At 40.5% G+C, this 24,614-nt stretch overlaps 1 protein-coding gene across 1 annotated transcript; it reads right to left on the bottom strand.

Moving 5' to 3' along the window:
* Nucleotides 1-283: 283 nt before the first annotated feature.
* Nucleotides 284-23,900, bottom strand: LOC110119881 (protein gooseberry-like). Its single transcript, XM_048411648.1, has 7 exons — nt 23,846-23,900; nt 13,850-14,163; nt 13,092-13,221; nt 9,993-9,995; nt 5,693-5,864; nt 5,244-5,528; nt 284-545 (listed from the first exon to the last, which is right to left on the bottom strand). The coding sequence occupies exons 1-7, from the start codon at nt 23,898-23,900 to the stop codon at nt 284-286; spliced, it is 1,221 nt and encodes a 406-aa protein (XP_048267605.1).
* Between the last annotated feature and the right edge of the window lie 714 nt (nt 23,901-24,614).

Consider the following 24,614-nt stretch of genomic DNA (forward strand, 5'->3'; position numbering starts at 1 on the left):
TCACTTTACGTGTTAAAAGTCGCCTTTCGTAAATTTCGTCGATTTAACCCTTTCATTTTAACCTCCACTGTAACGTTATATATTTCCTATGACGTTACATATTTTTTATGGTAAATTCGAAAATGTAAGATCTTGGCGAAAGAATAATTTTCTAGAACTTTTACGTTCTTCTAGAATTTAGTGTAATCTTCTCGAAAGGAGTTAGATAGGAAAAAGAATTCGGTTACTGGACTCTCGTTTTTCTCTGGCACTATCTCGTGCCATTTTAACTGTTTACCACGGTTCAGTGAACTCTGCCACAGACCTGCGACTCGATTCCACCCAGATAAGGGTAGCCGCTCTTCGCCTCGCTGGGGCTGTGGGGTGTTACGTGATGGTTTATCCCTGCCGGGGTTGGCACCCCTGAAGACGCACCCTGGACCATGCACGCGCTCATATTGGACGCTGTAGGGCTGACACTGCCGCTCAGGCTACCTAGATTCAAATTGCTGGTAGTGAGATTAGAGGCCAGATTGCTGCTACCGTAGTGAGAGGCGTTGAACAATCTGCAACGAAAAAAGAAACGGAGCTCTGCAATGGATGTTTTCTCGGGTTTGTTCAAGGATAAGGAGAGGCAGAGTTAATCGTCGTAATTACAGTCTCCGACTTCTGTTACATCAGAGAAGGGAAATTTATGTGCGACTGCGTGAGTGTAGCGCTGCTGAAGTTATTTAGTTGAAAAATCGTTTATGTTAGGTATACGTGTAATCAACTTGTACCCTGGTATTATGTACGTCATATAATAAACTTCTCTGGTGCGATCATCAGCTACTCTTGAAGGAAAAAATAAAGGGAAGTGTAACTAACTACATAGCGATACAAATTTGTTTGATTCCTGACATAATATCGATCTTGGTAATTAAAACGACAGGTCGTTGTATAAAAGAAGTTTCTATACGAATAAATGTTCGATTTCAGCGATCGATAGCGAAGAATTTATTGTTTCCTTTAAATATCTCTGCGAACCAGAATTTCATTTTGTGAAACTTGCTCGATGAAGTTTCAATCGAATATCAATCCTAGACGTTACAATCGTCAATCTACTTTCTGCGATTCTGCATCTTTCACAGACATTTCCTGCGTATTTCCAATCGTTATCTCGCACGAGCGTATAAACCAATTTTTCGTTTCTCCGATAAGTACCACGTTTTCTACGAGATTAATTAAGAAACGTAATAGGACCACCTATGATCCGATTTTACATCTACGGTTCGAAGGAGAAGCGAACGGAACATGTTAGCTGCCCCAACTATGCATAGTTTATATTACGGAAGGATTATCTGTACGCGTTTAATTTCTCTAAACCTGGAGCATTCCAATTTGCCCTGAAAACGAAAGCATCCTTCGCAGCATCTCCTGATTACCTAACACTCCGATCGATACGACGAAAAGAAAGAATCTCTCGTCCAATCTTAGAGAGTCATCGGTGGCGTATTAAAAGAATCGCGGCCGATAAAGCGCAGATCTACGTGCATCGTGAGTATCCGCGGATGAGATGATCGCGAGAGACGGGGAACGCAGAAGGCAGCGAAATTCATACGCATGTTGCGCTGAATGTAAAGCAGGTCGACGACGCGGCGTTCCTGGCGAGCGCAGGCGCGACCGTATCAAAGTATTAAAACTGCGGGGCAGTTTCGCCTGCGTATAACCTCCCGATGAAATTCTCTTTTCGTTTCTCGCGAGTCTCAAAGTAACCGCCGGCCAACTTCTCCCTCGTTTCGCCGTGCAATCAAAGCTCGCTGCTCGTTTGCAAACCGATACCGGGGCAAGGCAGCGAGCTTCACGCTCGCACACGTACGAGTACGAATCGTTTAGGGCGTGTCGAGGCTGCCAACAACCGATTTCAAAACGGAGTAGCGGCCCTTTTGACCGTTTCGGCACAGCAGCACGGTTAAGGACCCTAAAGCGTGCCGATGCTGGAACCATTTAATTCCTCTCTCTCCTTTCTTCTTCCTTTATCCGCGCGTCTTTTTCCTTCGTCGTATTCTCGTCCTCCCTTTCTCGTCCTCTCTCGTCCTTGCACCTTAATTCCTTCTAGGAAACGGTACAGCGGAAGCTGCACGATTTATCGACCGTCCCCGTGTGCTCTACGAATCTATTTTCCTCTAGCCAACCAACGCTACAAATCATATTCAGCTCCATGGAATTGTTAATGAATTCCAGCGAACTTTAGCTGCAACGAATAATTTATAATCGACGCTCGCTGAAATTAAGGCAGAGGCGAGCGGCTGGAGAATTCGTTTGGCAAAAGGCGTTTACAGATGGGCTGGTTCGAAATTTTTGCACGTTCCATGAAACATCCTGACATTTCCTTTACACGAGCATTCTTTACCGGAGAGATATCTTACCGGTGCTTGATTAAACCAACTTCGAATATCTTTATGCGAGCGTAGGTTTCTCTTGTTCGATCGCAGATAGCGAGAGAAGTTGATGGTGTCGCTCTAACGAGAACAGTGAATTCCACTTACTTTACGCTGTTTGTTTCAAGTATAATCTTGTTATAACTGCAGTCTTCCTATAATTAGATCATTGGCGTGTAGCGAGATAATAAATATTTAGGAGAAATAAATTTTCACCTATTTGTATCAAAAGAGGAAAGGTAATTATTCCTTGACGTTTTTACACCAGAGACAGAACATGACTAGAGATCTCCAAAGTAATTTGGAACGACTCAGCAACGATATAGGTGCAATATCCAGCGAAAACAAATTTCAAAATATAAAACGCGAAATTGGAAATATCCTTGACTGCTCTAACGATCGCGTTAGCGTTTAATATAATTTCCTTTGTTTTGGCCGCTCCAAAGCTTCCTATATTTTGAACCATTAATATTCCTCTCGTGCTTCGGCGTCGTTTTGCTCCTCAAACATCCCAATTCCCTGTGAAATTTCATCGGAACGACGCATACGTGCTACTGTCGCATAAAATGCCTGCTGTCCTTCTCCGGCAAAGTCAATTAACCAAAGGCAAAACGCTACTTCATTATATTTCCGATGCTTGGCGTTCGTTTTTAATAACAACGAAGAGAACGGCTGGCACGATGATTATCGCCTGTATAAACGCAAATGGATATCCATAAAACGCGTGCACCTTGAAAGCGGCGCGCCGCGAAATTCAAACGACGATGATATTCAGCTGAATCGAATCGCGTGGCGTAATCTTCTGCTCGATGTGATTTCCGCGATCGCGCGGCTACCACGAGGCCGATAAAACGAATGAAAAATGGTCCGCGGTAATGTCGACGGTGTCGGTGGAATTTCGTAGAGGCAGACCCGAAAATCGTGGCAGTCGAGGTCGAACCGCTTCCGGGGTGAAGCAGAGGCCACGAAGTCCCCCGGTTAAAGCTGGATCATCGGCGAAGATCAAGACCCGCGTTGGATTATTAGCCGGTAGCGTTTCATTACGGGGGCCGAAGAAGCAACATAATTGAGGACCACACAGAAAACGTGTCGGTGGGGTCCCGGCTGCTTCGCCGTGCCGAGCCAACAACTCTCTTTCTCTCCCTCGTCTGCCTTCTTCTCATTCTTCTCTTTTCCTCCTCGGGGAGTCTTTCGTCTCACCTGTTTCATCCATCGCGCGTTGCTTTCTCGTTATTTTCTTTGCTTTTCCCCGCTCGTTCGGCCGATTCTCCTCTTCAGGGATTCCATCGCCCAGAGATTCGTACGGTTCGAAACAGTTCGACGCTCGTCATTTCTTCGTCGTCTGTTTTTAGCTATTCGCGTGGTACGTTACGCTGGTCCAGAATTTCGGATCGTCTTTAATATTCATGACTTTCAAAGCAAATCGGAGAGTAGCGTAGTTCGCTGTTATTCCCTGTCTTTGGTAGCTTCGATAGACATCAAGCGAATCGTGTACCGTCGCGTTTGCATTTTAAATTTGCAAATAGTAATCGTTGTTCATCGATTTGTATTGTTAATGTTGGGTGCTTCGAGGGATTGCTACTTTAATACACCATGGGCATCGTAATATTTCGTCTTATCAGACAGCTGATCCTTTCATTGGACTATCTTATCTGGTATATTTCCATTTTTCAATATATGATAAAATATTCCAGTTTAAGAACTATAATATTACGCAGATTCTTATGAAATGATGACTAAACGCTGGAAACCGTATAAAGAGGAAGAAAGATAGGGAAAAAGATAGGGAAATTTGAAAAGACTATAGAGATGAATCTGTATTTTGTCAACGATCAATCCATCGATGAAATCTAATCTTCTCGCTGTATAATTACATACCGATTTCAAACATTTGATTTGATACTTGTTCGTTAAAAGGCCAACTTCTCTTGTCGAATAAGTGCCAAATTTTCGACCAATAGATTGCACATGACATACACGCACGTATAGTAAAAAGGTTGTCACGGATTTAATCCTTCCTCTTCCTTTTCTCCAGCTTCAGATTCTCAGATTCCGCTTTCAATTTCTCGCTACGCTCTCCGGTTCACCGTTTCGTTCGTCTTTCTCCTAGGGACTTTCGTCGTTTGCGGTCTGCGCTGCAGCGAATTGGCCTCTGCACTCGGCGTGTAACAGCACGCTGCAGCAGGCGAGCATTTCGCCAACCTGTTATTACGCCACAATGGCTGAATTAATTGTTCGAAACACCCTGTGAGCACAGGCTACCTTCGCTCTTTCTCCTCACCGAGTATCTCCCGCATTTCTTTCCTTTTTTCTACTAAAGCTTTCCCCTCCGTGAGGCTCGCCTGCTTTAAACGCCCGGGATAATGTATCTCTACCCCGACAACGTGCACTTTGCTTCGACAGTGGACCTCGTGGGGGGTCCTTCTCTGACTTTTAAGCTCCACCGAATTAATATTTTTCTCACTTACGATTATGTTCGTAGCGCGCGGAATTACAAATGGAAAACTTGGTAATGGAAACGAGACACAGTTGTCAAAAATAGATCTGCTCGTTTTGCGGAATTCTCACGAGAAGAGAGAAGAGAAAATACGTTTAAAAAGAAGCATCGAAGCGTAACAGGATGGTGGAACTTGGAAAACGAAAGTTCTCCGAGCGAACGATAGTTTAGAAAATCTTCAACGTTAAAATCATCGCCTCTGTTTAGTATCTCGTTTAACTTTGTATTTCGTGTTTCAGACAGGCAATGAATTCTATCAAATTCTATCGGTTCTAACATTTATCGCGCACTGCCTCCTATGTTTTATCGTCTTGTTTAATAAAAGTCTTTGATAAATAGTAACTCACCCGTAATTCTCGGCAGTCGGTCTTGGCCATTGTTGCTGAGCAGCGTAGTAGTTCTCGCTATAGTTGTAATGTTGAGGATAACCAGCCGTGGTTGCTGCGGCTGCAGCTACCGATGCTTGGCCATAGCTCTGATAACTTTCAGCACTGCTACCGTAATGTTGAGTTTGAAACGATTGCAAGCTCATTGTATTGAAGGCGTTCAGCTGTTGGCTGTTCAACTGCTTGCGAAGTCTGGCTCGTCTGTTACTGAACCATACTTGCACGCGTGCTTCGGTCAAATTTGTTCTGCAACGAAATCGAGAAAGAGATTCTGAGGTGATCGTTTCGCTTAGAAACTACCACGATTCTGCTCGTTTAACAATTAACAATTTGAATCGTTGGTTGGATTTTGTATAAACCAATAAGAATACAAACTAACATTTATACAGAAAGATAAAAATTCCACGTACTTTTGTGCCAACTCTTCTCTGGTATACACGTCGGGATACTGTGTTCGATGGAAGGCTGCTTCAAGTTGCTCCAGTTGTTCACCAGTGAACGTGGTCCTGCTTCTACGTTGCTTCCTCTTCAAGGCGATTCCTGGCTCGCTCTCTGTGTCCGAGTCGTCGCCACTGCTGCCTCCTAAAGTCAGAATGTAAAATAAAAATATTAATTAACAATAGAAAAATAATCTCAATCTTTCCTTCGTATCAAACTATTTTCCTCTCGTTTGTCGTAACTTAGTTGAACAAATACTTATAAAACTGCAATTGTATCAGCGTAGGGTTGCGCCTGAACCGGAGTAAGAAGTCAATTTTCAATGACCACAGTACATTATACAAAACTATGGTTCCGATCATGTCAGCTAGACACGTAATGTAAGCTCGAACGATATGTAAAGAATCTTTCCTCCAATAACTTCGACGAAGCCCTACACAGGGCCGAATTATTACCCTCGACCTATTTTTCAACCTACAATCGCGAGAAAAATCTTGTCACCGACCATTGCGATAAACACTTTGCGCAATATCAAATTATCTTAGAAAAGATCATTCCTGGTATCCAACGGCATAAAGATACTAAAAAGAACGAATCTCCTATTTTTAACCAATCAGCGAATGAGGAAATAGAAGGAAAAGGTCGTTTGCGTGTGTTATCACGAACGATCGAAAGATTTCTCTCAATCAGGATACGTATACGCAGGCGTGATGAAATTAATTATGAAGAGCGGCGTTTTCTACTGCTTGGCACGCGAAAGAGAAGGGATTGAAAATTCCAAGGAACGCGGCGGACGAAGCCGCGCTCTTATCGACGAAAGGAATCGACGCTAAAGGTCCAAGAGATCCCGGCGAGATGTTACGGAGCACGCTTCTTAATAGCGGCAAGAAGGTCTCCCAGTCCAGCACGTGCTGCACGTCAGATACCGAAGATAGGAAGCGAGTCGTTCACGCCCACAGTTCACACGCCGGACTCGGCAACCCACCATTAAGACCCTCCTGATTACAGCCGTGCCAGCCGAACCTATACTAAACTAAAACACCGGAGAAATTAGGGTCCGCCGCGAAGAAATTAAGTTCTTTGACATGTCCCGTCCCACCCGAGCTAAACGAAAGCCTGTCCAACGTCCACGAGATACTTCCTTTCGTCTGCCCTCGCGAGGCTCCGTACCGGAAACTCTTTCGTCTCTCCAATCGACGTCGAGTTTTACGACAACGTAATTGCGCGCCTCTTCTAACGTTTCTGCCTTTCGTTCTCTGCAGCCTTTCGTTTAACCCTTTCGAGTATCGCTGGTATTGTTTCTAATCTCTATCTTGCAATTGTTGCGAGACGAACGGATCTGCCGTCAGCGTGAACGCGTTGTAAACGCAAGTTTGATTACATTTAACAATCGCGGAGGGTCAGTGGATTCTTGTCGATTTTTGCTGGAATAGCGTGGACGATGTATTGGGTTGGCAACTAAGTGATTGCGGTCTTTGTCATTAGGTGGTAATGAGAAAACCCGCAATCACTTAGTTGCCTACTCAATACATTGAGACAACAGGTGTCAGATAAAGAGAAATGCAGAGTGGTAGGTGTAAAAAGTGGCACGATTGGATAGGGAGCTATTCCACGAGACGAAATAAGGAAGTATACGGTAAAATTTGTTCGCACGACGCCCAGTTTCCGAGAAAAACGAGTTCCAAGATGTGACAAGTAGACGTAAAACTGGCTAGTTCCGAACTGAACAAGAGTAATCGACAGGAGTTGAACTATACGTGAAAATAAGTAAAAAGCGTGGAATACGAGGCTTGAAAATGAGGCCTTGAACGAAAAATCTTATTTTACATTTACGACTTATTTTCGCACGAATAATAACGCCCTGCCGATTGTTTTCTCGTGCCTAGTCTTGGTACTTAGCCAGGTTTAAGTATACTTGGCAAATTTTCAAACTCGATTTGCTCAGAAACGAAGCGTCGTACGAAAGAATTTTATTGCATATTTCCGACTTATTTTTTCACCCAGAATCACTCTGTTCTCAATTGTATTTGCCACCAGCTACGATCCACCCTTTCTAATCGTTACCAATTGTTCTGTAATTACATTCCAAATGCTGAAGCGTACGAGACGCTGTATATCTATTAATGTCAGTTATTCATGACTAATGATACTGCACTTTGTAACGGAGCGATTGGAATTGCTCATTTTTGTCCAATTTCCTTTAGATTATCGTGGCAATACATCGAAACTATCGCAATCCAGCAACGTACTCTCCATAAGTATTTTCTTAAAAAATACCAAATACGTCGTTTTTTAATTTTCGAGAAGATCGAATGCATCGCTTAAATAACAAAGAATAGTTATATAACTATTTTTCGTAGAATTAAAACCTTCTTCGGTCTCTTGTACTTCAAAGAGTTAAGAGGTTGCGCGCATCTACACGGAGTAAATAAAATCGATCTTCCAAAGCTTTTTGACTCTTATAATTGTTCGATTTTAAAAATGCCTGTCAAAAGGAAGACCTTCCTTCGAAATATTCCTTAGAAACTTTCATGTTCCAGCCCCCTAAACTAACGAAGCTATAGTGTCTCAAGTTTGATTATTAGACGCGCACGTTTAAGTTGTGATCGGAGGTTGCGAACCTTTGAAAGCTCTCTGAAGAGTTTTTTGACTCTTATAATTGTTCGATTTTAAAAATGTCTGTCAAAAGGAAGACCTTCCTTCGAAATATTCCTTAGAAACTTTCATGTTCCAGTCCCCTAAACTAACGAAGCTATAGTGTCTCAAGTTTGATTGTTAGACGCGCACGTTTAAGTTGTGATCGGAGTTTGCGAACCTTTGGAAATTAATGTTTAAAAAAATTATACGAAAGAATATTTTTTCTGCATTTCGTTAAAGTGATAGGCGAATTAAATCGTGATCAGAGTTTCGTTCGCGTCGGTGCAAAAGTTTTTTTACATTTTCTTTCCCTTTCGACTCAGACACGGCAATTTATGCGTCGATTCTTGAATTAAGTCGATCGATCGACGGGAACGAACGTCTAAATCAATAGCACCTGCGCGAACGTCAGCTCTCGAATTCATGAAGTTGAACGCCGCGAAGTGCACGGCGGTTTCTTCGAGATTAAAGACCTCGCCGCAGCCGTAAATCCTCGTGACGGTTTGAGCAGAACATCTAACCACTTCTCGAAGCCTTCACGCTTTCCACGGCCAGTCAACGCTCGCTTATGCCGTGGTTTCTTTCAACAAATAACGAAAAATATCTTGATCGTTCGTTGTTTACTTAAACTGCATGACTTTTTCACTCGTTTAACGCAACGACGAACGTTTCTCGCACGAAAATCGAAGCTACACTTTGAATACACTTCTTTGAATAAAATCGTGTAACTCTTTCTACGATGTCGTGCAGGATATTACTTCTTCAGCTTTAAATTCTTCTCGTGAGAGAAAGATGCTTTTTGGCTTCTTCTCGATGTTTCCTCCCAACGTACAGCAATTAACGTAATAATAAATGAAACAATAAAATAATCTAATAGTCGGACTCGTTACATGTACAACGTCAAAGTTGTATATTTGAAAAATTTGTAAACGTAGAGTAAAGAAGAAATAAGCGACCAAGTCCATAGCCCGGACCTAAATCAAAAAGATGAGCGAAAGTGAATCCTTCACTAAACGAAATTCAGAAATTATCGTCTCGCGAGATTTGCAAAAAATCTCCGATCTGGATTCAACGTACGTTATCAAATCTTATTCGCGTTTCGTTAAACGTGACGAAAATTCGTCGAACTCGACGAAACTCGTTACATTACAAAAGGCATGATGAATATCGACAGTATAAAGTCAAACAGAGAACCGCAAAGGGTTAATCGTCCAAAACCGTGTAAACAATTACTGTCCGGGGAAGCAGACAGTTATTATCATTATCCCTGACAGTTTCGCTTGACTACCACTTTAGATCAGCGGAACATCTAAATCAATAGAGTCGGAGCCTGTTGTTCCTCGAAGAAAACGGCAGGCTCGCTCTGGTGTTGGCGGTTTGTAAGATTAGAGGCAGCCGGATACGGAGCACGAGAGACCACACGCCGCGTGTGTACACGCTCTACCTTTTCCTCTCCGTGTCCTCTCTTTCTCTGCTCTGGCTCTCACCGACCTTCTACCTCTTCTTCCTACCTTAACCTCTTCTTCTGCCCACTATTTTTTGCCTTCGTGCTGCTTTCTAGCTTTCCGTTTTGTACTAACTGGCCGTTTAATTTTTAACGAGGATGAGAATGCTCGGCCAAGTGTCCGAACGAACCGGCTACGTGGAATTAAACGGGGTAGATATTATTGCTACTTTATAATAGCACTTATAATTTCATATATCAACATAGGAATAGAGAGAAAGTCAAAAATTAGGGCCTTGGGTGGGCGTAAAAGTGGGTATAAAAAGATAAAGTTAATCGGTATCGATGTATCAAGGCAGACGTTTTAAATTTTTCTGACTTTGATAAAAAAGTTATTTATGCCGCAGTGACTCTAAATTCGACGTTGTTCGTTTCAGTTAAGGGAAGCTCATTTATTAGAAGAAAATTAGAAAATTAGTTACGAGGAGATATTTCATTGGTAGAAAATTATTATCGTAATTTACAGGGCTTCTAATTCTTGCAAATTTAACGCGTCACAAGTACGCGTATAGAAGAGTGTAATCTGATAGAATAATTTTAATTCCTTTCATTTATCACAGCTAGCAGCGTTAAAATCCTAACTTACGTAACGTTACTTCTTATTATCTTTCATTTCTAAATGTATATCTATTTTTCTTTCTATACAAATCTCCGAAAAACCCACAACCGCGATTGAATGTTTCAAAAGACTTCATTGCCCTTACGTCGTGTGAATGCAGGAATGAAAAGATCCATAAAGATTTTACATCCAATGGGGAGAGTATTCAAAGAGATTCTTTATCCTTCCTGACATTACGTCGACTACACGTCAACATGGCGATGGGTACGATACTCCGGTCTTTTATTTCAATTTTATATCGTATCATCCGCCATAGCGGTTAATTAATTACATTTTTATGCTTCGTAATATCGATGTAAGCCTGTAATACACGAATAAACGAATTCCGATGAATTCTATCATTTATTAAAGCCTTATTTTAAATGTTAAAGAAAACCTGTTAAAAAATCCAACTTCAAAGTGTTTCACTTCATTTTTTTTAATTATCTCTCGTTCTAATACTACCAATAGCTAAACTCGTTCCAATGAAAAATTTCGTCGAATTTCTTATCTCAAAAACAAGAAGAATAACTGGAATCACGAAGCCATTGCAAGGTTGCTTTTTAAGTGAGCCCGTTCAACGCTTTACAACATTAATTTTTATTACTTGTTTTCAAATAAATTCGCAAGTGTTACCAAAATACGGAGAGAAAAAGTATAAAAGTCATTCCGTACAAAAATAAGAGAAAGGATATTGTAAGCTGAAATACACCCTTTCAACTCTTTCCTCTACCCTGAAAAGAAGAAAAAAATCTTACTTAAGACGATCATTAGCCGCAACAAACTAATTTTCTCAAACATTTCCCAAGCAACGCCGTTTATATCCGTAGTAAAATGAGAAGAATCGATTCACGTGATTAAGTATACGCAGAGAGATTATTGCCTGAGAAGGAAGTGCAATTGTAGCTCGCTGGTATAGCAGTGCTATTTTCTTCTACGGAGGATATGATCGTGGGAATACAAACTTTACTAAATCATGCAACATTTCACTTAGAAAACGCCTTATAACGCATTCCGGATTCTCGAGCCAGCCGGTACAACGTAATTTGACCGAGGACGAAATGAAGATTTGTGCGCGGCGCGGTGCAAACCGATCAACAGGTAGGCCATCCAGCCGTTCTTACATCGGGCTGCAATTCCCCGGCGTACATCTAATCAAAACTAAATCTTCCCGACAAGGTAATAAACTCGACACATCTACGCACCACGGGACGCCTAATATTTCTTCGCGAGCTTCACCGCCACCAATAAATAAAAAAGAAAGGAACTCCCTTTACGTCCGCCGGCCGGACCTATATTCCCGTTAATCTCCTCTTGCCCTCGAAACTATTCAGTCCTTCGAGCCAGCAAAAGTCTGCCGATGAATAGATTTATTTAAAGAAACGTTGCTGATTTTGTGGAAGAGAAGGGCGGTCGAGTTTTACTTTCGCAGATATTTTTATATCTCCGTCGATATTTTTTGTGAACAATGTTTGTCAAATTCTGCTACTTTTGTTTTTTTTAAATATTCCTTCTCTATTTTACACTCTACCTTCTTTGCTTCTGACGCGTGCATTTATCAAAATTTTATTTGCTTCTACTTGATCTTTAATCGAGCTGTCCTTCCGCCACGTTGTAGCTTTTTTTAAACAAAATTTGCCAAATTGTGCCCCTTTCTTCGAATATACCTTTTCTCTATTATATACTTCTTTCTTTGTTCATAGGCAAAATTTCCTTTGATTATGTTTTCTGTATGATCGTGTGGTCTCTACGTTGCGAATTGTCGAAAAGTGTTATCGTCATATCTACAGCAAATCGGAGCTGTGTGTATGCAGACAAATACGGTAGAAGGTGGATACAGTAACAGAAAGACACAAGAATTTTCAATAGGCGATCGACTGCTCGTATACGATTCATTATGGTTGTTTGAATATAAAGATACGTATATTCTCGGGGATAATTGTAATGGCCTTTCGTGCCAATACGGATGATCTATAATTAGTAATATCTTTCAGAGTTATTTTATATGGGATCCGAGTATCTTTTACTGTAGTAATAGATCACGAAAAGAGATGATCGTTATATCGTCAGGATAATATTAACTCATTAATTGAAAAAAAAATAAACTCTATAAGTCTCTGATCAACGATCTAACAGAAGAAATTTTTAATTAGTCCTATACTTCTTAGTACGAGTGTTGTAGATACACGAGGATTAAGCCTGATACGCTAACTATAAACCATAAATTGCTTCTATATATAATTTCAAGAAGGAATAAATTCTGAAAATATTAAAAAAGGAGCCGAAGGAGATGAAATTTTTCTCGCCATTGAGATAACGTAATTTGTTACAAAGAGCGTTGTAATACCACGAACTACAGCTTTTTTCAGCCGGTACAAAATGTACGCGGTATTTATCGCTACGGTACCTTAACTCAATTAACGCAGCCGCACGCTGTAATTACGTTTATCGGTCGATTACCTCGAGCGTTTCATTTACGCTGGCCTAATTGTTTACGCGATGTTAAAACAGCGACAATGTTCGCAAATTTTACACGCGTCGTACATCTCTGTCGATTTCCATGTTCAGGTGATTTCTCTTTTTTAAATATCGAATTGCACGACGATGATCTTAAAGAAAGAAATGGTCTCACCGAGTATTCCGTCAATGGAATGATTTCTTCGAGGATCATCTCCAGGACGAGTCTGATTCGTGGGGCCACGAAGAAGTCTCGAGATACTGGAAACTGACGGTGCTGACGCTTTGTCACAGATACCATCCTGCTGGCAGAACCACGTTGGACCAGTTAGTATACTAATGGAAATTAATCAAACTTCATTTTCTTCCCTTTTACGTCCTCCATCGTGTATTCTGAATATTTAACCCAATGTACGACCGTATAATGGCTTTGAATATTCTCCAAGAATTAACTGTGAAATCTTTCAGCAGTGGATGATATACGACGAGAAACGTGATATATTTGAAATTGTATAAATAAAGTACACGTCGACTTTCGTTTTATATTTTGTATCACTGTACAGCTAGAATTGTGGTAAAGCGCTTGAATAACAAAATGTTCGATCGGATTCTATTCAAGCAATCTACTTACTACAGCGACTCTTGTGCTAATTCTTAATCACCAGACCGAAATAGGAAATTATAATTAATTATTTTCCCCTGATAAACGAGCAACATTCCGATTTATTTGAAACGTAGTAGCTTATTTCGATCAACTGTCTCTAATAAATAATCCTTAAGGTAATTCGTCAGAATTACCTTCCTTCAAAAGAGGAATGACGTCGTTTAATTAAGATTGACAAGCATGACGCGTAATTATGAAAACATTGTCTTATAAACCATAGAACATTTTTGCACAGAACGATCAATAGCGTAAAGACATTATCAACAGACCTTTATCAATTTCTCGCGGATCTCCCAGGTGAATATCCCAGGATTCTGTCTCTTCATATCCTCGATTCTCGCCTCGACTTCCGGTGTCGCGACTCGTGGTTTGCTACCGCCGATCACACCTGGCCTTATCGATCCTGTTTCCTGATATCGATTCAAGATCTTCGACACGCAACCATGCGAAACTCTCAATTGTCTGGAGATCACGCATGGTCTTACACCGGCTGCCGCCATTTCCACGATTTTTAAGCGGATGTGATTCGGCAGTGGACGTCCATTGATAAAAACACCTCCGAGTTGATTCACACGGCCTTGTCCTGGAAAAAGGAATGATGGAAATGTGTAATATACTTGCATTGATACTTGGCGTGAGAACTAGCGTGCATGGAACACGTGTTAACCCTGTCACGACTATGAAACCATATATGGCGTTCAAACGAACCGCTCGTTACAAACCGAGGATGTACGTAACCATTTGATACTAGTATCGCGTTACTGAATATTTCCTTCGCGTTTCGATTTAACATAAAATTTGTTTGTGCACCGGGAATAGAAAGATGTTTATACAAGCGTACTCTGTCGCAGAAGGTTCATTACAGATGAAAGGGTTAACATGCGATAAATTAAGTATGCAATGGGAATGAAACACGTTAGTTGATCCTAAATTAGGTTTTTCACGAGCTCAGCACAATTTTAAGAAATTCCTATTGCGCAACACATTTGCAGATACGAAACATCTTGAACTGCTTTTGAACGTTCTAATTTTGTAGCGTTGACCTGGTCTCCTGAAAGTCTTTTAATCAACTTGTGTACAGCTTTTTTAAACGCTGCTACCAAAGCAAATTCTATGGAATTTTCTTCTGAAACATGCAATTTTCATCGAGATCAAGAAAATCCAAAGTTCTGTGAATAATAGAAGCATCTATTTTAGTTGACATTCTAATATTACTTACGCGACGATGATGACAAAATGTTTAAATTGTGCAACAGTAGCAACCACGATAAATCGTCCAGATAGTCACCTAAATTATCACCAACTCTGATTTTAATTTCAACGATCGAAACACGCGTGCAATTTCATGCAAAAATACTTCTAAATCAATTCCAAAGCGAGAGTCGGTGCAATACGAAAGCTTAAATCTTCGCTGGCGTAAAGTGAACATTTTTCGGTTTTATAAAAGTTGTCCAGAAATTTCGGTGTCACGCGAAATGCCACTCAAACGCTAATTACCTGCAATTAGAGACCACTTTAACGAACCTAATTATAATAACGAAGTGAAACAAGAGGACAGCAAAATGTAAGCGAAAAAGTAAGTAGGAAGGAGCGGCAACCCTTTGAAAAAGTCTCCGAAGGAGGAACTCCGAAAGAGATGCTATTGTCGGCCCTTTTATTAAGCGCATCGTGAAACTTGGCGAAGAAAGAACTGCACGTAAGACAGAAATCCATGACTAAGCAAGAGAAGAGTAACGTGTACCTCATACACTATGTGTATGGTTTTGCATGTACTATACGCAAATATTATGTCTACGGAATATAATATCGATAAAACATGCCCTAGATTCGTCAAGTTTTATAAAAATCAATTAATACTAATATTAAAACAAGCAACATTTTAATGTCTTCAACGTGTTAACATTAGGACAAGCGATATTTTTCAAATTATTAAAAGGACAGAATAATGTGTTCTCTGTGTATTCTTTGCCCATTGTCTTCGTAATATGCAAATCAAAGCAGTTCTAAAACAAGCAATAGGTAAATACTACGGTAATCGTTCGCAACGTTATGTTCGTCTGATATTCTGAAAAGAATAAAACGTTCAATATCGTACGATAGTAACACGCAGATATCTCGTTTCGAATATCTCGCGGATTCAAAATTATCGAACCGAAGATTCTCCATCGATTACCGCACTCAAAGATAAAATTATCAGCGCGTGTAGATGATTTAGGTTTCTGTAACACTTAATTAATTTCTATCGCGACCCCGTCAATTTGTATATTCGCTGTAAATCTGCATCGAAATAAAAAAAATATCGCTGAACCGCAAGAGTGCACGGTGTGCTACCCGCGATATAAACTTTACGACGCGCACAGGTAATTGGATGCGATAAAGAACCATTGTTTCAAACACGTTGCTCGAGGGGGTGTTCTCGCGAGAGAGCTCTCGTAAGTCTTCTCGTATATGACGTCTCATTTCTTAGAGTAATGCTAGACGAAACATTGAACTCTATGCTCTCGCATCCGCTGACACTTTATCGCTATCCACCCCTCCAATTTCAGGAACAAGATTGCGAATGATCAAGTCGACGGTTCGAAACTGGTGGTGTTTCCTCCGCGTACATCGACGTACCCCTATTTCGGTTGGTGTAATTTCTAAAAAATAGGTAACACAGCTAACGAGCCAATAAAAGTGATCTTTATTCCGCTTCAGATTTTCTGTTTTCGCAATCAACGAGAACATGCAGGTATCTTTCACTAAATTAGACTTGGAATTTTATTGAGGCAGAAACAGGATTATCTTTTGTATTTTCATCACACGTAGCGAATTTGTTCTGTATGTGAGTATTCGTTGTGGGATATTTGACCATACCAAGAGCGTAGATCAATCCAGCAAATTAGATCAACAATCGATAAAAAAAGAAATTTTATCTGCCACCTAGAAAAACACCCACTGCAAGAGTTACGTTACAACGACGCGCAGAAACTACACGTGTAATCGAAAAGGAACGCAGAAGACCCAATTAATGTCCTAAATAAAGAAACCGCCCGCAATTCGAATGCCGAAGAGATAGGCAATCAACGGAAGAGAGAGCGAGAGAAAAAGAGATAGTGGAGGCTAACGACTCGCTAAAAATTGATAATCATCGTAGTAATGGGCCTGTCGTTACACGAATCCTTCGTAACACCTGCTACGAAAACTTCTGCTAATTACCACGGCATAACTCAAAAAGACGTACCCCACCATCGTCTCCATCGGCCGTTTTCTGGTGCCGCCAAAGTAGTCCCGTTTCGTCATTCATCAAGTCCGCGAGATTTACATCCCCCTCCCTCCTACTTGGTGGGATCCCGATGGCCCGTAAGGCGCGTAAGGACATATCCACAAGCGCGTGCAACGCACACACCGCGCTCTTAGGCGGATCGTCGCGTACGCACGGCCCTCGGACACCTCTCATGACGTCAGTCAGGCCGCGGGGCCCGACGGGATTACAGGCAAGATCAAAAGGCGCCGACCGCCGCCGCCGACTCGATCTCACTCGCTCTTTCTCTTTTCACGGTCTTCGTCTTTGCCCCACGTTCCTCTCAGTACGCGCGAGGAGAGTCGCGCGGGATCCAAAACGGGCTCTGAGCGAAAGGACCTGGTCACGGGGTGGCCACTTCTTCAGGGTCCCCGTGGACTTCGCTGGCGCGACAATACGTGAAATTTTCTGCATAACCCGGCCGATGTGTCCTCCATTGCGAAACACCGTTACAAGTTGCGCACTGGTATGGTAAGTGCAACTTTGTTGCGCACCGGTATGGTAAGTGCAACTTTGTTGCGCACCGACTACTCGAATAACTCGCGATCAGTGATCCGCTACATACACGGTGGTTGAGAGGATTTAAAGGAAGCTACTATCTGATACTCGTTACATAGAGGAGGAAGTTTCGATGAACCTAATTCTTGGGAATTTTTTAGTCTCGTCGGAAGTCTTCTCGATCTTCGAATTTTTAATCCCTCGACCTTTTTTTGCGGGGATGTAGTATACTTTTTTCGTGGACGAATTATGCGAGGAGGTTTAAAAAGGTCAGGGATATACGTAGTTGGAACGTAGCCAGAAATTGATGAAGGAGCACGCGGTCTTGCGATTCGAAGGTATCGACCATATGGTGGACACGCATATTCACTGTATGTGGACACGGGAGGACACGTAGAAAATCTTCGTATAATAGTAATAGGGTAGTAAAGGGATAGTAGTAGTAGTAATAAAAGAAGTAGTAACGTTTTACAAGTAGTAGAACACCGCGTATACATGTCGGCTAGTGGGAAGGAAGCAAGGTGGATCTTCGTTGATGGTGAGTGGTAATTGGTAGAAATAAGGAAGAGAGGAATATGTCTGTGGGTTAATATCGAGGGTCAAAGAGAATTTAAATTGTTGACTCTGTTGGGTTTCAAGAAGACTCCTTTTTAGATAATGAAATTGCAATCAGATTAGCTTTGGGATCTTTTCAGCTTAGGATGATTAGATTTGTGAATGTTAATATGTAATGGGTAATTAAGAAACATTCGTGTCAATTAATTTTTATTATAAAATAAGCCATCTCTCTTCTACAATAGTAGTACCATATCTTTCAAAGTATGGCCATAAGTTGCGTAGTATTACGAAGATGGCAGATGTTAAACGTATGTGATACTAGCGTCATAGGATTATCGTAAACAGGATAGTATATCTTTCTATATCTTTGAACGAACAACTTCTCTATCTTTGTTTTTCAACGTATTTCGATCCTCTGATGGAAACTACTTGCTGAAGTATAATCTAGATCTGAAGCAAGAAACGTGTGACGCTCATTAACATGTTTGAGAACTTTGTATCTGGCCGCGGAGCTAAGACCACCCTGTAGAAAAGATAAAAGGGACCGATCTGTTCGGAATGATGGAGAAAATAATTTCCAGCATGAATTATTGATAACAGGTAATTGATTGTGGGCGATCACGCTAATATCCATGATCGTGCCGATATGAAGCGATAGGGGCTTCCCCGATTTGAATTCGCTCGACGCAACTCGCATGATTAAAATTTACCCTAAGGCTATCGAGTTTCAATGGTGTTGGTATTTGTTCGATATCATTTGACTAGCAGTGGCCATAAAGTATACTTAATTTATCAAATCTCGCGTGCACGAAGTAGACTACGCCTTCTATCATCAATAACGTGAATTTTTCTTTTCGATGTTATTAAACGTTACTTTACTATAAAGTTGAAGCTTAGATTGGCAATCCATAAGAAGAATACTATTCCCCCATTGCTCTGGCATATTTATTGTATCTGCTGAATTCGTTATCCTACATTTCACACATTTATTTCTCCTCTAATTCGTTCTCTAACAGTATTTTTAGATTGCTCTTATTAGTAACATTCATAACACGAGTAAGGAAAGATTCAATTTCTATTCGATAACTTCAAACGATCGAAAGCAAAGGGACAAATACTTCAAGGCTGTGAAGAGCGCGACAAAAATATAGATACGTAAGAAACAATTGAAAAATGATACGTAACATTCACCTACGATAAAGAATCATTGTTATATGTTCTACGTTATTTGCGGCTGTCTATCGCTGTATTGAAAATCTTAGAATTACGTATGAAGATATAATAACGATCGTGTATCCTAACATATTTATTATTTTACAAAATAGCTGTCGTATCTATAAAGAAGATACTGACCCCTAGAAACCAGAACAAGGAAGTCGATCAAGAAACACGAACGTGCATACATATACAGAACCACGACGATCTAGAAATACAACGATCAAATTAAAATGAAAAGTCCAGCGAAGAATGAAGCAACTAAAATTCACGTGCCAGCTCATCGAACGTTCCTCTACGAGGAATAAATCACAGCGAATCAATAAGAACAGCCGGAGCCAGCACTTTAACGAAGCTAACGAACCTAAAATCCATAACGCGGCGCGTTCCGGGCGATTTTTCAGAGCGGCCAAACCCGGCAAAACAAACCGCTCGTTAACCGTTCCGAGCTCGGTTGATCAAGAATCAATGACCAATTCCGTTCGTTTCGAATAGCATTCGTAACCGCATGATAAATGACGAATTGCGCAAACAATCGGGACGGGAACGTGTCTCGATCGCTGGTTGCCTGCTCGCCTGGCGGCCCCGATGAAAAGCCAAGGGGAAACGATTTGAGAGCCCAGAAGAAGAGGAGGAAGAGGTGGCCGTGTACCTGAGTGGGAGTATCCGCATGTACCAAGAGGATGCATGTACTTAACGTTCGGTGTGAGTTCCGAGTTGCGAAGGCTTCAATCAACGTGCCGTCGCCCGCGGCCTATCCGATATCAGACATTAGGTACCCACGGCTCTGGCTACGTACTTTAACTCTTTCACGTTCCGACGCCCACGAGCGTGGCCTGCCTCACAGCCGAACTTCTTTCCAGACGTAGCATACGCGTTCACCGAGAAAAGGCGCCGAACGCACCATGTTTAACCCCGAACGCGATGGGTCTGCGTGTATTTCGTGCTTATTCTGGCGAGGGCGATGTATTTTTTCTTATGACCTGTACGAAAGTGGAAACGATCACACGGTTATTCCAACACTCGTGGAAACTTATTCCGGATACAGGTACCGTTGCAGGGTTCTTCATAAACTGAAAAGTTACAATTAGACAGGCAGATTTTTTAAACATCGTAGGAAATAATATGCAATTTATTTTTTTAATTTAAAGAGATAGGTAAAGTTAAAATCTAACGATCGTCGGGTTCGTTTAAAGTTAAATTGAGAATTTTTATGTTCTTTGTTTGCAAATGTTTGTAATACCAAATATTCCTCTGATCTTGGACGAATTTTCTGCAACCAATAAATTAATTAACTCAAGCACACGAGGATATTCGAATGAATTTAATAGAATGGAATTTAATTGATATTTCTTCGTCGATATAGAGGTTTGACTTTGTTTGTTCGGTGAAGAAGCTTTTTTATTAACTCTTCTTGTTAAATTTTAAGTATTGCTGTTTAATCGCCGTGTTTAATCCACGCTTTAATTATTTCGCTATTTGCACGATATTCGATAGACTTTAGAAATCCCATCGCACGACAACGTCTACCGAAAATGCTACGAATTTTCCGAAGAAGCAAATAACTTGTGCGATTTTTATAGCAACGATTTAAATGATAAAGTATAATTTTTCATAGACGTGGATTTAAAGATACAATACGATCAGTCTGTGCAAGATCTGGAGAAAGTCTGGTTGAGTTATGTGTTGAAGAATGTGTCAGAGCACGTCGTATAAGGTTTGGTATGTAAGATAAAGATTTATCGTGTTGTATATTTCATTCTGAGGTTACGCTGGATGGAATGAAAAGTATGTTGTAAAAAAATATAAAGTAACGTGTTCCGGATATTTTTAATTAAAGATTCGGTTTCTCATCACTCAATAAAATGTAATACATTGCTTTTACCGTGTCGTCGACCTCGGAATTGAAAATAATAGCTAGACCGCGTTATGCAAATTGATATATACTTTACATATTACGTGCAGTCTAAAAATTTTTGCACTTTCTCTCATAAATGTATAACGATCCACAGAACCGAACAATCAAATACACCTGTATTCCTTTTTCTTCTATTTATTCATTTAGGGGCGTTGTATTAATTGTTTAAAAAATCGAGATAACGAAAGTATATTCTATGAAATACGATTACTACGTACTCGTTGATGAATTCCAGGCAACTTACTCGATAAAAGACATTTTATTACAATTTTTTATCAAATATGTAACAGTAGATTTCGTTATAACGATAAGATTAAAGTCCCACGTTTCTTTGAAGAAAGCGTTCAACATTGTAAGAAACGATCGTCAAACGTAAAAAATTGGCCGTAATCACCTCAGAATGACCCAAATTCAGCCAGCCATGCTCATTAAAATAAAAATAAAATAGATGCAAGAATTTTCTGTTTCTCGTAATGATAATTGAGCAACCCTGTATAACGGAGGCCGCGAATTAAAGTCGTAAACGCGCGTGCGCCTGTTTCACGCGCGTTTATTCGAAACCTTTCATCGTTTCTGATGGGAATCGGTAATGGTCGAAACTTCGCTGGCCCGAATTAATTCACGCTTTCGCGGGGCCGAATTAAACGGTTTGCGTAACACGAAGATGAAATGCGTCCGAAGAAGGTCACTCGAGGCGCGGAAGGGAAAAAAAAGGCAAAAGCGTTTAACGGGCGGGGAATAATTCACTCGAAGCGCATCGTAAAACCATTAACATCGGCTGTAAAAGTTCCATCTGCCCTTTGAGAAGCAGCCTCGAAGAGGAGACCGACGTCGATATATGTCGGTATGCGAAACGTCAACTTTAGCTTCGTTTCGATGCATATCGTTTCTGCAATCTTCATTTGCATCGGTTTGCAGGGACAATCGCTCTCCAGACGATATTTCGACTATGGTTCCATTTATTATTAAGTTTCTTCAAACGTTAGAATTTGAGAATTAATTGATTCATATGCGAGTTATTTTTAATCGAAGATGAGGAAGTAATGACAATTTGAGAGGAGAATCGAAATAAGCGTTTACTATGGAAGTTTAAGATCTGAGAATAATAATTTCAACAAGGTGATACTTGAAAATGTTCCTGCGGACAACGTAGAAAAACGTTAGGTGAACATGAATGTAATTGAAAAGATTGGATACCTATTATCGAAGACTATAATTTTATAAACTTTAATATGAAGTAAAATTACAAACTCAATGATATTAACGACAGAATAGTTTCACGAAATTGTTCAACGGGTATAAGAATAATTCCAAATTAAATCGAGCAAGTTATAGAGTCTAAAATTTATAAAATATTAAGCCAGATATTACGCGAAATCATAATTCATGCATTATGTGATAAAGTGTTTTTGATATCCCTCCCTACCGTTATTATGTTATCACATAAATTAAGTTTTTACGCATCGGGCCATCCGAGATACGTACGCGCTGAACATGATGAATGGTGTCGAATATAACGGTAAGCGACGGCTCTCTTTCATCAAATTTTGATACTTCCGATTTTTTAAATGCACTCATTCATATATTTTTTTACGTTACATTCAACAACTTACGTTTTGAAAAAAGTTCAACGTTTCGTCGCTGACAAATTTCACGACACAATGTTCCATCTTTTTGTATTGTACACGCGAACCTTTGTACCGAATCTTCCTCCAATAGGTGTACAATTAATGATAGACAACTTATGATAAAAAAAGAGATAGCTAATCGATACAAAATACCTATAATAAATATTCTCGACGCGAATAATTACAAATGCCTATGTAAAACAGCAAACAAAATAATTTGTACTTAATCTTCGTAAATAATATTTATGAAACTTTTTATAAATTTACAAATAGACATTGGAATTTTAAATTTTATATCAAACTCTTCTAAAGTAAACTTTAACCGTGAAAAAACAAGTTTCTTAAGATTAAAGATGCATTTAGAACATAGGAAATTGGATATATTAATCCTTCTTATATGTTCAATACGTCAAGTTGTAACATGGAATTGAATAATAAATATCGTAATTTAATTTTAATAAGTATATCGTAAATACGACGAGTTTATGTAATTCTAACGAGGAGAATTCCTTCTGTTTTTCTTGACGCCGGACAATCTTCAGTGGCTCGTGTTTAGCGACGGTATCCAATAGAAAACGGCGTCCCATAATGTACACAATACGAATGCTTCTATCAATTTGTTTCAAATAAATTAATAAATTTATACCAAAAAGAATACTAATATCTCTTTAAAATAACACTTAATGAATAATCATTGATATTATAGATTATATGTAACACCATGTTCAGATTCTTTTGAGAAGGCCAAGAAATAACGCATAGGCCAATTCCATAGAGACAATGGTGACGTGAGAACGATCAATTAATTAATTAATCGATACGAAGAACGAAATACTCGGAACAAAATCTCAGTTATGCACGATTTTAAAACACATTTCTATCCAGACTATCGTATGGCTCCAATACAAAACCTGTAAACCGTTCTTTAACACTAGAACCATCAGAGCAGTTAAAACGACGAACTCATAGTTTTGCATAAAACTGTAATATATTCACAGTATGTCTGTTTGAACAATTGTTGCTAAAGTAATTTAATCTCCCGCGTTATCTACCTTTGCACGTTCTACTTGTTCCAATTTCTTCGATACAAATTGTCTGCCGTAGTCGACCATGGTGCTAATATTAATATACACGCGAGATCATCTCATCGAACAAACACACGTACCTTGAAAAGGATATCCAGTGAAATAGGGTGCCATGTTCAGAGTACTGACTGCCATCTAGCTAATCGTCGTCGTCTTCAGTCGTCCTTGGATCACCAAGCCACCACAAAACGCCAGACGTTATCAATAAACGTAACCGAAATACCGTTTCTCCTTTCTATTCTTTCTCAACTGTCCCTTGCAATCACTTCACACGCAACTTGAACGAAACTTGCAATAAAGATACAGCAGGAAAAAAGACGAGCTACGGAAAAAGGAATTGGAGTAACCTGGTCGCGAAACGATATGTCTTGTCGAGTATGACGGAAATGGATCTGTTTTCCCGGATGCGAGTAAAACGATCGTGAGACCTGTTTGCTTCGGGGTCTCGGCTCGAACTGTTCGGCTGCCGATTCGTGCGGAGGCTGGCGGCAAAGGAGGCTGAAAATAAAAGAAAGGAAAAGAAAGGCCGAGGTAACACCGAGGGCAAAGAAGGCTCCGCCTTCGTTCAGGGGCCCTGTCGAGGTGGGAACGTCTGGGTCCAAGAGCACCTTGATGGCTCTAGTCGAGCGATGCATTGGTCACCTCGAAGGTGACCTCCTGAAGGTGGAGGTGGTCTCTTCCATGACTCCGCCCGACTTTCTCCTTTCCTTCGCGAGCGCAGGCCTCTTCGGCTTGCTCTCCACGCGTACCTTCACGCTCCTTCGATGTCCGACCGGTGGAGGTAGGATCGGTAGCTAAATGTAATGACGTTTGATCGAACGCGATCGTTTCTCCATAATGTGCTAAAAC

The sequence above is a fragment of the Bombus terrestris genome, chromosome 14, assembly GCF_910591885.1.
Source record: "Bombus terrestris chromosome 14, iyBomTerr1.2, whole genome shotgun sequence".
NCBI classification, from domain to species: Eukaryota; Metazoa; Arthropoda; class Insecta; order Hymenoptera; family Apidae; genus Bombus; species Bombus terrestris.

What these genes read in the sequence shown, in the direction of transcription:
- LOC110119881 (XM_048411648.1), bottom strand. Translation starts at nt 23,900, where the DNA reads ATGGCAGTCAGTACTCTGAACATGGCACCCTATTTCACTGGATATCCT. An exon ending in CACTGGATATCCTTTTCAAG is followed by an intron (nt 14,164 to 23,845) that starts GTACGTGTGTTT and finishes TCCTTTTTCCAG; the next exon opens with GACAAGGCCGTGTGAATCAA. An exon ending in CCGACTGCCGAGAATTACGG is followed by an intron (nt 546 to 5,243) that starts GTGAGTTACTAT and finishes TTTTCGTTGCAG; the next exon opens with ATTGTTCAACGCCTCTCACT.